This window comes from Nicotiana tabacum, chromosome 24, assembly GCF_000715075.1.
Source record: "Nicotiana tabacum cultivar K326 chromosome 24, ASM71507v2, whole genome shotgun sequence".
Classification (NCBI taxonomy): Eukaryota; Viridiplantae; Streptophyta; class Magnoliopsida; order Solanales; family Solanaceae; genus Nicotiana; species Nicotiana tabacum.
In genome coordinates, this window is record NC_134103.1 from 11,709,457 (window position 1) to 11,722,972 (window position 13,516).

Consider the following 13,516-nt stretch of genomic DNA (forward strand, 5'->3'; position numbering starts at 1 on the left):
ATAATCTAAATCAATTCCCCTTTCTCATATTACTAATTAAGTCATTTTTCTCTCTTGATCATTTTTTTCGTATATTATATTTTGTGCTATATAAAAAAGTCCAAAATCACTTTTTAAATAATCTTAATTATACCCCCTTCATCCTCTCTCTCGCACATCTCTTTATAAAAGCAATTAGAAGTTAAAAATAAAGGTTAGACATTTAAATGTTCAACAAAATATAGTATAAGTTGTATCTAGAATACATTTTTTTTTATTTTTTTTCTTGTTTAATTTATTTTCTAATATTTCACTCTTTAATTCTTCTGTAAACCAGAAACCATTATCCTTCCTTAAATAACCAAATCAACAATCCTATTATCTATCGTATAAGCCTATTATCTGAAAAATTCTAAAAAAACTTAGTACTTTTTTAACCTATTCCTCCTAGCATTCAGATACGTTTATTATATATATATATATATATATATATATATATATATAGAGAGAGAGAGAGAGAGAGAGAGAGAGAGAGAGAGAGAGAGAGAGTGTTCACTTAGTATAATCATTCCTAATATTCAAAAATATGGTATTTTTACACCCAAAAAAGCAAGGATTTGGGTTTATCTTTCACTACAATTACAAGCTGCAACAGATTAAGAGTAACAAAATATGCATACATCATTGATGATAGCATCTTCATCAAGCTTGTATTTGATTCCCCAAATAATGTCATTTGTAGCGACATATGTTATTCTCTTCCCTATTCCTTTTTCTCTTGGAAGCCTGCAACAGATTAAGAGTAACAAAATATGTATTATTGCATATGTTACAACTTTAATGGCAGTTGTTTCACTTTTTCTCTTGGAAAAAAGAAAACATATATTTAGTAGAAAAATAAGATAAAAGGCAAACATTTGAGAACAAAAATAAGTACTTTTCTTGGCCAAAGAGAGGTACAAAACTGTGAAGAAAACGATACTCCCATCCTCCTAAAATAAGTTTATCAAGAAATTTTATTCTCAATAAAATCCTCAAACTGTGAAAACCTACAAAAATAAAGACAGAAAGATTATCAAATATTCAATTCCGCATCCACAGTCAAAGCTTATCACACATATAATAAGAAGGCAATCAATTCTTACCATACAAAAATTGAGAAGGCGATATACAGAATTCATCTTCTAAAGAAAATCCAGTCACTATACTTATAGTACTCAACATTTCCTATATATGCGGCATTATCAAGAATGAAAACTACATTGAGTAGAAAACAGTACTTTACTCAAAGAAGAGTCATCCTAACATCTCAGTCAGAATTCAAGAATTACTGAAATACAATGAAGAGAATGTGATTGTACTGCACAGCATGTAATGATGAACTTTTAGAATAATAACAGACATGACAAAAAAGACTTTGAACAACCACTTCCATCTTTCATTGCTCGAGTGCACAATGAAAGGCCCTATGTTCCTCGCCGTGCTTAGATTGGCTGAAAATTCCCATGGATTAGGCTTTCTGGTTCGAAAGATCAAAGGTGAACGTCATAGGACATTCATTATATGACATCAACAAATTTCAGAATCTCATTTTGGAAATCAATGATGAATATTCCATATTTAGAAACTCAAAGGGAAAAGTCCCAAATTTTCGTCTTCAAGTTCCAATATAATAGAGTCCACATGCTGTTTCAAGAGAACCCATAACAATTTCCAACATAAATATGCCTACAAAAATCTTTGAACATCTATAAGAAGGGGAAACAACTATTTAAGAAAAGAACTACGTCTTTTACAATTGGAATGTGCTGTCTACCTTCAAGAGAACCCATAACAATTCCAACATAAATATGCTTACAAAAATCTATACATCTACTCGAAAAGAAAATAGACAGAATTTTAAGAAATGAACTACCTCTTTTACAATTGGAATGTGTAGTCTTCATCGCCTTTTTGTTGTTTTCCCGGAGAGTGATTTTTACATAGAGAATTCTTTGCAATTTGAGAAAACTATTGTGTCGTTTGTGGGGATGTATAACGTCCGAAAACGACATGGTAATAAATTTGGACCGCTGCAATTCTAAGGAAAAGAGGAAGAGGTTAACGGAAAAAGAGGGAAAGAGGGAAGTGTAATTAAAACAATTTAATGTAATGACGTTTCAGTGTTAAATGAAATAAATGAGTTAAAAAGCAAAATTTTAAGAAAAAAGATAAATACTAATCCTAGTTTATAAGAGGTGCCACATCAGCTTCTTTTGTCCCTCTTTTATATATATATATAGATTGTTGTACATATCTATTTGAATTAGAAATATTCAAGAGAAAGAAAATGACTCATCAAAATATAACCCCTACCTTTGTCCCAATAAGCAAGGTTAGTTGAAATAAAATTTAACAGAAGAAAGGAAATTATGAAAATCAAATGTTACTTCTTATCTTTACATAAACAAGTGATTCCAGTGTTATAAATTGAAACACAATAGTTAATCCATGCATTAAATAAAAAGGATTGAATATTTCATCTTATGTGGATGTATAGAGTTAGAATGCACCTGCTTCCGTACCGATCCGCAAGACTCTACTAAACTCGCTCATGATTCATGAGACCTATGTAACCTAGGCTCTGATACCAATCTGTCACGACCCAAACTAACCTCTGTCGTGATGGCGCCTATCGTGGAACTAGGCAAGCCGACTCATTTCCAAAACAAATCGATATTTTTATTTCAAAGATAATTTTAATGTTATTTAACATAAAAAACCTTCGTAAAGGAGTTTAAATCAAAATAAAAGTGCGGAAGGAAAAGCCCGACATCGGGGTGTCACTAGTCATGAGCATCTACTACAACCTGTCTAACAATATCAAGTCTAACTCAACTTGAAAAATAGCTAAATACAACTAGAGGAAGATAATAGGGAGAAGAGCAGGGGCTGCGATCGCCAACAGCTAACTTGCTATCTCTGAGAAAACCTGTAACCAAAAAAAAAAATCAATAACCGCTACCGTATCCAGCTACACCTGGATCTGTACACAAGGTGCAGGGAGTAACGTGAGTACACCAACTCAGTAAGTAACAAAAATAAATAAAGACTGAGCAATAATGACGAGCAATAAAGCATATAACATTCATATCATGAAAACTCAGTAAAATACAACATGCTTTAAAAATCAGTGTTTGATTAAAATCATCTCGTTTAAACCCGGTTCCAGTAAAAAAATCATTTAAAGATATTTTTCCAACAGTTTTTCAAACAAAGGCTCAATGCAAAGGTGAACAAAAAAATAATGAAATCATAAACAGCCCCTCGGGCAAAACATCACTCATATATAGCCCCTCGGGCAAAACATCACTCATATACAGCCTCTCGGGCAAATCTCACAGTCACTCGTGCCACTCGGGTATACCTCACAATCACTCTTGCCACTCGGGCATACCTCACAATCACTCTTGCCACTCGGGCATACCTCACAATCACTCTTGCCACTCGGGCATACCTCACAATCACTCATGCCTCCTAGTCACTCAGCACTCGGCACTCGCACTCAGTAGGTACCTGCACTCACTGGTAGTGTGTACAGACTCCAGAGGGGCTCCTTCAGCCCAAGCGCTATAATCTGTACGGACAACTCACGTGCTATAATAATAAAGTATGATGCAAGCGGGCAGCCCTGATCCACACTCATCCTCACAAATCAGGCCCTCGGCCTCACACAGTCATAAATTTTTCAAGCCACTCGGGCATTTCAATAAAATAGGGCATTCGGCCCAAAATATTTATATGCATCAAAATAGAGTCACAAAACTGAGTTATGCGGTAAACAAGTACAACATGACTGAGTATAGATTTTTAATAGAAAACAATGAGAGGATGGTAAGAAACAGCGCCTAAGGGTCCAAACAGCATTGGCGCAAGGCCCAAACGTGGCATTCAACCCAATTTACAAAAATTCTTTCTAAAACATATAAGTATCACATGGTTTCAACAAAATATGCAACTTTACAGTTGCTACGGGACGGACCAAGTCACAAATTCCCAACGGTGCACGCCCACACGCCCGTCACCTAGCATGTGCGTCACCTCAAAATAGTAGAATGATACAAAACTGGGGTTTCGTACCCTCAGGACTAGATTTACAATCGTTACTTACTTCAAACCGGTCAAATCTCTACCCCGCAATGCTCTTGCCTCTGGACTCGGCCTCGAAATGCTCCAAATCTATTCACAATAAGTACAATACCATCAATATATACTAATGGAATAAATTCCACAAGAAAAGCTTCAAAATTAGACCAAAACCCGAAATTGGCTCAAACCCGTCCCCCGCACCCATGTCTCGAAATCCGACAAAATTCACAAAACTAGAAAGCTCATTCACTCACAAGTCTAACCATACCAAATTCATCAAAATCCGACATCGTTTGGTCTTTCAAATCCTTAAATTACTCTCCAAATATTCCAAGCCCTAACCCCTCATTTTCACTAATTACAATGATTAAACAATGGGAAAATCAGCATATATACGAGTATGAGGCTCAAGTAACTTACGTCAATGAAATCCCCTTGAATTCCTCTTCAAAAGCCTCCAAAAGCTCCAAAAACCGAGTTGAAATTGTGATGAATGACCAAAAATTCGCGAAGGGTTCAATTTATGCCTTTCTGCCCAGCAAAATCGCATCTGCGGTCCAGATAGCGCACCTGCGGCTTCCGTTTCTGCGCCCAAAAGCTCGCATCTGCGGAAGTCACTTAAGGTCCTAAAACCTGCACCTGTGATCACCTCTTCGCACCTGCGGTCTCACAGGTGCGACCCCTCATCCACTTCTGCGATAAAACCCCAGGCTTCCATACCCCGCACCTGCGACTAAATTCCACACATGCGAAACTCGCACCTGCGGTTCCAAACCCGTAGGTGCGGCCACACCAGAGCAGCAGCACCAGCTGTATTTTTCCAACTTCAAACTTCTCGTTAACCTTTCGAAATCATCCCAAGGCCCTCGGGACCTCAACCAAAAATACCAACAAGTCCTATATCAACATACAAACTTAGTCGAACCTTCGAATCACTCAAAACAACATCCAAACACCAAATTGTCCTCGGATTCAAGCCTACAAACTTCTAAATTTCCAAATTCGATAACCGATGCCGAAACCAACCAAACCACGTCCGAATGACCTCAAATTTTGCACACACGTCACAAATGACACTACTAATTTACTCCAACTTCCGAAATTCCATTCCGACCCCGATATCAAATTTTCCACTGCCGACCGAAATCGCCAAATTTTCAATTTCGCCAATTCAAGCCTAATTCTACCACGGACCTCCAAATCACATTTCGGACGCACGCCTAAGTCTAAAATCACCTAACGGAGCTAATGGAACCATCAAAATTCCAATCTTAGGTGAAATGCTAAAGAGTCAAATTTTGGTCAACTCTCCCAATTTAAAGCTTCAACAATGAAATTCCTTCTTCCTATTCGACTCCGAAATACCTGCGACTCAAAACCGACGATTGACACAAGTCAAAGTACATCATACGTAGCTACTCATGCCCTCAAACAACCTAGCGAAGTGCAAATGTTCAAAACAACTGATCGGGTCGTTACATCGTCCCCCACTTAAACATACGTTCGTCCTCGAACGTGCCCAGAGTTGTTCGAAAAGCCATCAAATTGCTGTGTAGCTTTCACATGCACATACCTGGGGTGATCCCACGTCACCCTATCCTATACAGGTCCGATAGCACAGCATAAATGAAATTTCTCAATTCAACCTAGCCCATAAGCCTTCGAACCAAATTTCCAACATCCGAAATTTCCTATAAGATGAGAAGTTTGCATCTACATACCATATATGTCTGAACAATCTATACCTAAAGCCGTAACCATAATTCAAATTCAAATACCGCATAACTCAAATGCTCGAAGCAATGATTTCAAATCAGAGTATCGACTCAAATCAATCCAGTGCCAGTAATAAACCTCATATCAGACAAACCCTCATTCTAAAATCTTCGTACAATGCCGATGATGAAAGAAACATACCGAATTCATAACCATTCATTAGACCATCATGTCATGGAGCTCTCGTTCCTTCTACAACAACTATAGCCAATTTCAAAGCTGACTTCCGATATTATCCTCCTAATTATACCACAATCAAATCTGATAGCATCCATTCTAGGCCCAATGACCTCGTCTCCTCCAACACGACCACTCTAGTGACATGACACATCAATACAATTTAAAGCCACAACCCGTGCAATCCGTGCACCAGATAGCAACATTCCAAATGTACCCAATCGTAATAATGACCCAAACAGGAGAACCGTTCCGCAAGCTCGACGAGTACCACCCCGACGCAATGCTAAGAATCCATCACACACCACAGAACCATAACATACGAATCTTACACAAGGGATCATATTTCCACATAACTCTGCTGCAATACGCGACCCTATGCAAATACTGGTCCATATGAAACACTTCAAGCCACCCTTCTAAAATCAATAACCATGCGCAATTCGACATCAAGTACCCAAAGTGCATTACCATAACCACAGAGAATCAAACGACACCATGCCACATAAAACCCAAAAGAACATGACCAATACGTCATCAACCAAGCAATATCCAATACTATTCTCGCTCAAATTCCGCTATAAGGCCATAATAGAACTGCACCATATGTGCATATAACCATGAATCACAACTCCTCATAGCATAGAAGAGTAACTCACCGATCATTTCAGAGCACGAATAAGCTTCACATCAACTGAATGGCACATCCTTCAATAATAGCAGTATGGAGCCAATCAATCCAGCTCGGTGTAGAATACATATCCTAATTGGGCTTACAAATGGGCCCCAAATCAACTATGGTCAGCCACCAATAGATAAACAACCTCCAAAAGTCAAAAATGACGGAATCATAACACCTTCTATCATCTGGCTAGCTCCGGCCACAACTTCACAGTCCACTACCATGAAACAATCTGCTCATGAGAACTCCCAATCATCAATTCCATAGAACACATGAATCACCCTATTTGATTCCACCTCCACCGCCCGAATGCCTAATACCTCTCTCATACACAATCCTTCCACGAGAAATACTTTGAAACTTCTTCCGTGCCACCTGGCAAAAATTTGAATATCAACAGTCGATCAACCAGGAGAGTGCCGCAATACTAGCGAAGTACCCATAAATCAAAACACACTGCCCCTTCTGAAATATACACTCTCATCAAGCTATATCGGATAGTAATATCATTTACCTAGTCATCGAAAACCGTTCATGCTGCCTAAGAATTTATGTCCTTCCCTTCAAAACTGAACTGTGACCTGGTACATGTAATTCCTATTCCCGCACAACACACCACATCTATTATGCCATCATGTGACAAGCATAAGAATTCCATTATCAACTCTGAGTCACTAGCAAATTACATACCTTATTAGTCAGAAACCTCTTTCTTGCTTCTTTCTAGGAGGAAATCGTAACACACAACATGCTCCGTACATCGGTAGAAATTATCTGGTTTAAACCATGGTAGAACCCATCATGAACACTTTAAAATCCATTTGCACATAACCAAGCTATCTGAACCGAATTCCTCTAACTTCACCAAGCCACACAGGTTGCCAAATCCGGGAGCATTGCCACGAAACACCTGTAGATACTAGCCACGTCATAAGTACACAAATAACCGATCATACCCATTACTGTGCTACCCCAACCTACTTCCAAACTTTCCTATTTCCCCAAGTCCTTTCCAAATTGCCTTCAAATTGCTATTTTATTTCCTTGTTAGAACACTACTATCCTTAACTAAAACTTGCCCCACGAACTCTAGCATAGAATCACACCGCCCGAAGGTTTATAAGCCGCCGAATTCCCTTTTTATATATTCCAAAGATTCCACAACCAAAATGCTTACTCCGAAGAGACATTATGTGAACCTAAAACTGTTTCCTTCACCTTCTTGATACGAGTCTCAACACCGTTCAATGCAACTCCCAATTTTCTATCCATATTTATAAATCTTGAATCCACTGTAACCATTCTCGAATTAACCGACCAAATGGACCGAAACGACATGTGTCCCATTAACACACCAACACCCAAGGGAATAAAGAGTAACCCTCACTCCTACGCAACCGAGAAAATTCCCGCTCCATGTACACTACATTCCCTGTGAATAACCACTCAATTATTTTTATGGTCCTCCTATAACCATAGAGTGTAATACAACTTGTGTCCAGAAATTCCTTTACCCGAGTCATCCTCGATCTCGACCTCTGCAAGTCATAACTGATTCATCGGTATACCCCGAACTGAAACTAATACGACCCATAACCGTGCAATCAACTCGTCGATAGCAGACTCTCCTACTTAGCCTTAAGCTGCAATTATATAAAATTAGAACCCGTAAGGATTTCTCCTTCTCAATTACCAAGGTCTCGCACCGTTAACCTGCCAGACTTCTCGAAGTATTTTATTAAGCATTTCATGAACATTTTAAATCTCCAGCCAAAATTACACACGTGACCTCCTACTGGGTAGCTAGTAATATTCCTTGCAAAGCTTCATCAACATCACGCTACCGCTAGCTGCACATAGGAGATAACCCACATGTGGAATTCCTTACCGACATCTCCCAATGACACTGCACTTAGTGCAACGACCACAAAATTCATAAATTCTCCTGAGTTCATGCTCGCCCACTATTTATATATGTCTACACTTTCCCTATTGACATCAACTGTACATCAACAATACCTTCCAAACTCAAGTCATATTGCACCTGACACGATAATCAGATCTTCACGCCTCTATTAATTTCAAACATACTCCTTTCTTCCATATTCAATTTTTTCTTTGTACATTAACCATCACTCCAAATAGAGTCTGCAAGCCGATTCACATATTAACATGATCCAAACCATTCTACACTTTCTCAAGGCGCACGACTACCCTACTAGTGAATTCATATGCTAATCTGTCACTCTTACTTCAGTTAAATCATCTCCTTTAAGAAACTTCTCAACCTCTACTTCTCCTACTTGACATGCTAGTACTTCAACCACCGCGAAACACTTTCCACCATGTCTTCCCTCATACTTTTCTACCCAACTGCTGCATCAAATCGAAATGTATTTTTGTCGCACCTGAACCAATAAAATGTTACCTACTCTAAGTCTCTTCAAAGATTATCTTTCCCGATCAATCAACATCAAAATACCCATTCGCAACCACCATTACTACACAACCACTTACTCTTCTTGAGTTCAAACTCAGTGACAAACATGAGAATTTAATTTGCCCCAAAATTTAACAACGTGAAAGATCCTTCAAAACATTCACACTCGAGACGGTATGTCGCATCAAAACAAAAATCAAGAACCCAATGGCCTTCCTTTACATTTCAAGAAAACACTTCTCGTCATATTCACATAGTCTTAACACTTCCCGCAATTACGTCATACTCACCACAAATCCATTCCACAGCTCATCGAGCCAGAATTCCACTCGTAGAGACATTATCGGACATATGAGTCCAAATGTATAGGTTACAACTGAAGCTACCGAGCAAAAACTATGGTTTAAACCTGGCCTCAAGCCCTCCAGACTAGCCCATCACCAAAATACATAATACACATCTCGAACCTCGTTCACTGAATCATAAACTGGCGATGCACAACTGATACCGAGCGCTCATGTGCGCATACGAGATGCGTGGAAGGAATTCAAAGAGTAATGTCTCAAGCTGAATCAATTTCGCACGATAGAATACAAGAAAGTGAAATTTTCCTAAGGGTTCTGCAGCCTCTCAAAGATAAGTACAGATGTCTCCGTACCGATCCGAAAGACTCTACTAAACCCGCTCATGACTCGTGAGACCTATGTAACCTAGGCTCTAATGCCAATCTGTCACGATCCAAACTAATCCCTGTCATGATGGCGCCTATCGTAGAACTAGGCAAGCTGACTCATTTCCAAAACAAACCGATATTTTCATTTCAAAGATAATTTCAATGTTATTTAACATAAAAACCTTCGTAAAGGAGTTCAAATTAAAATAAAAGTGCGGAAGGAAAAGCCCGACATCGGGGTGTCAGTAGTCATGAGCATCTACTACAATCTGTCTAACGATATCAAGGCTAACTCAGCTTGAAAAATAGCTAAATACAACTAGAGGAAGATAAGAGGGAGAAGAACAGGGGTTGCGATCGCCAATAGCTACCTTGCTATCTCTGAGAAAATCTGTAACCAGAAAAACATCAACAACCGCTACCATGTTCAGCTACACCTGGATCTGCACACAAGGTGCAGGGAGTAACATGAGTACGCCAACTCAGTAAGTAACAACAATAAATAAAGACTGAGCAGTAGTGACGAGCAATAAAACATATAACATTCATATCATGAAAACTCAGTAAAGTACAACATGCTTTAAAAATGAGTGTTTGATTCAAATCATCTCGTTTAAACCCGGTTTCAGTAAAAAATCATTTAAAGATATTTTTCCAATAATTTTTCAAACAAAGGCTAAATGCAAAGGTGAGCAAAAAAATGATAAAATCATAAGCAGCCCCTCGGGCAAAACATCACTCAAATACAGCCCCTCAGGCAAACCTCACAGTCACTCGTGCCACTCGGGCATACCTCACAATCACTTTTTCCACTCGGGCATACCTCACATTCACTCATGCCTCCCAGTCACTCAGCACTCAGCACTCGACACTCGCACTCAGTAGGTACCTGCGCTCACTGGGGTGTGTACAGACTCTGGAGGGGCTCCTTCAGTCCAAGCATTATAATCTACACGGACAACTCACGTGTTGCACGGATAACTCACGTGCTATAATAATAAAGTATGTTGCAGGTGGGCTGCCCCTATCCACACTCATCCTCACAAATCAAGCCCTCGGCCTCACTCAGTCATAAACCTCTCAAGCTACTCGGGCATTTCAGTAAAATAGGGCATTCGGCCCAAAATATTTATATGCATCAAAATAATGAGAGGATGTTAAGTCAAAACAACATTGGCGCAAGGCCCAAACGTGGCATTTAGCCCAATTTATAGAAATTCTTTCTAAAACATATAAGGATCATATGGTTTCAACAAAATATGTAACTTTACAGTTGCTACGGGACGGACCAAGTCGCAAATTCCCAACGGTGCACGCCCACACGCCCGTCACCTAGCATGTGCGTCACCTCAAAATAGTAGAATGATACAAAATCCGCGGTTTCGTATCCTCAAGACTAGATTTACAATCGTTACTTACTTCAAACCGGTCAAATCTCTACCCCGCAATGCTCTTACCTCTGGACTCGGCCTCCAAATGCTCCAAATCTATTCACAATAAGTAAGATACCATCAATATACGCTAATGGAATGAATTCCACAAGAAAAGCTTCAAAATTAGACCAAAACCCGAAATTAGCTCAAACCCGTCCCCCGGGCCCACATCTCGAAATCCGACAAAATTCACAAAGCTAGAAAGCTCATTCACTCACGAGTCTAACCATACCAAATTCATCAAAATCCGACATCGTTTGGTCCTTCAAATCCTTTAATTACTCTCCAAAAATTCTAACCCCTAACCCCTCATTTTCACTAATTACAATGATTAAATAATGGAAAAATCACCATATATACGAGTATGAGGCTCAATTAACTTACCTCAATGAAATCCCCTTGATTCCTTCTTCAAAACCCTCCAAAAGCTCCAAAAACCGAGTTGAAATTGTGAAGAATGGCCAAAACTTCGCAAAGGGTTCAATTTATGCCTTTCTGCCCAGCAAAACCGCATCTGCGGTCCAGATAGCGCACCTGCGACCTCCGCTTCTGCGCCCAAAAGCCCGCATCTGCGGAAGTCACTTAAAGTCCTAAAACCCGCACCTGCGATCACCTCTTCGCACCTGCGGTCTCGCAGGTGCGACCCCTCATCCGCTTCTACGATAAAACCCCAAGCTTCTAAACCCCGCACCTGTGACTAAATTCCACACATGCGAAACTCGCACCTGCGATTCCCAACCCGCAGGTGTGGCCACATCAGAACAGCAGCACCAACTGCATTTTTCCAACTTCAAACATTCCGTTAACCTTCCGAAATCATCCCGTGGCCCTCGGGATCTCAACCAAAAATACCAACAAGTCGTATATTAACATACAAATTTAGTCGAACTTTCGAATCACTCAAAACAACATCCAAACACCAAATTACCCTCGGATTCAAGCCTAAGAACTTCTAAATTTCCATATTCGGCAACCTATGCCGAAACTAACCAAACCACGTCCGAATGACCTTAAATTTTGCGCACACGTCACAAATGACACTACGAACCTACTTCAACTTCCGGAATTCTATTCCGACCCCGATATCAAATTTTTCACTGACGACCGAAATCGTCAAATTTCTAATTTCGCCAATTCAAGCCTAATTCTACCACGGACCTCCAAATGGCATTCCAGACGCACTCCTAAGTCTAAAATTACCTAACGGAGCTAACAGAACCACCAAAATTCCAATCCGAGGTCAAATGCTAAAGAGTCAAATTTTAGTCAACTCTCCCAATTTAAAGCTTCAATAATGAAATTCCTTCTGCCAATTCGATTTTGAAATACCTGCGACCCAAAACCGACGATTCACACAAGTCAAAGTACATCATACGGAGCTACTCATCCCCTCAAACAACCGAGCTAAGTGCAAATGTTCAAAACGACTAGTCGGATCGTTACAATATATGACTTGGAATGGAAGTAAGCAACATTATAGACTTGGAATAATAGATTAATAAGAATTACTCTCACTCTATTATTTTACCCAATAGTTATCATATATTAATTTTGCTTCATAAGAATTACAAAATTGGCATACAACTAACTTTGGAGAAGAAAGAGATAGAAGTGATAATAATTAATTAAAACTAATATTCCAGCACAATATAAAAATATAAGTAGAAAGTTCCAGGTCAAGCATGTAGTAAAACTGAGATTAATATTACAACTATATCGAGCTTCATCAACTATCCCAACAAAAGAGATTACTCCATTATGGAGTATTTAAATTTCACAAAGAAAGAAGTTCTTAAAATACTATCAATACTCTTAAAAAATTCAAAAACTATAAGAGAAAAGTGAAATAGATAAAGAAAGAAGTAAAGATCAAAGCTAGAGAAAAAGTTGCTAATTTGCACGTCTAATTTCTCCCCTTCAACACAAATATGGCATACTATTTATAGAAATCAAATCCCATAAGGTGCCATGTTGCTTCATATTTCTTTTGCCATGTTGCCTCGTGCTCTTTGGCCTTGATGCCTCGTGCTCTTTGGCCTTGATGCCTCGTGCTCTTTTATATTTCCTTTATTTGCGTTATCATGATATTTTTATTTCCTATAAAGTACTATTAGAAAATACAAAGAATTGATATATTATATATATTTTTTATTTAAAATAATTTATTTTTAAGTATATAATATATGAATATTTTATAGTCATCACGAATGAGGGACATCAATGTTGTT

The 13,516-nt window shown here is 38.8% G+C and overlaps 1 protein-coding gene across 3 annotated transcripts; it reads right to left on the minus strand.

Annotated features, from left to right (window-relative positions):
* Positions 1 to 538: 538 nt before the first annotated feature.
* LOC107823519 (uncharacterized) lies at positions 539 to 2,060 on the minus strand. 3 transcript variants are annotated; one of them, XR_012706849.1, is made up of 3 exons: positions 1,895 to 2,060; positions 917 to 1,028; positions 539 to 765 (listed from the first exon to the last, which is right to left on the minus strand). XR_012706849.1 is itself a non-coding variant. In XM_016650175.2 (3 exons), exons 1-3 carry the CDS (start codon positions 1,201 to 1,203, stop codon positions 636 to 638), a joined length of 321 nt encoding a protein of 106 aa, XP_016505661.1. In that variant the 5' UTR covers positions 1,204 to 1,908; the 3' UTR covers positions 539 to 635. The 3 variants fall into 3 exon arrangements, 2 of the variants coding, with proteins under 2 accessions (XP_016505661.1, XP_016505662.1); XM_016650175.2 differs by having other exon boundaries at positions 1,125 to 1,908; XM_016650176.2 differs by having other exon boundaries at positions 1,796 to 1,899.
* Between the last annotated feature and the right edge of the window lie 11,456 nt (positions 2,061 to 13,516).

Excerpts from the sequence above, each read along its gene's own strand:
- LOC107823519 (XM_016650175.2), bottom strand. The coding sequence starts at position 1,203 with ATGTTGAGTACTATAAGTATAGTGACTGGATTTTCTTTAGAAGATGAA. Across the intron at positions 1,029-1,124 it reads GCCTTCTCAATTTTTGTATG|GTTTTCACAGTTTGAGGATT; the intron begins GTAAGAATTGAT and ends TTATTTTTGTAG. Across the intron at positions 766-916 it reads CCTCTCTTTGGCCAAGAAAA|GCTTCCAAGAGAAAAAGGAA; the intron begins GTACTTATTTTT and ends AATCTGTTGCAG.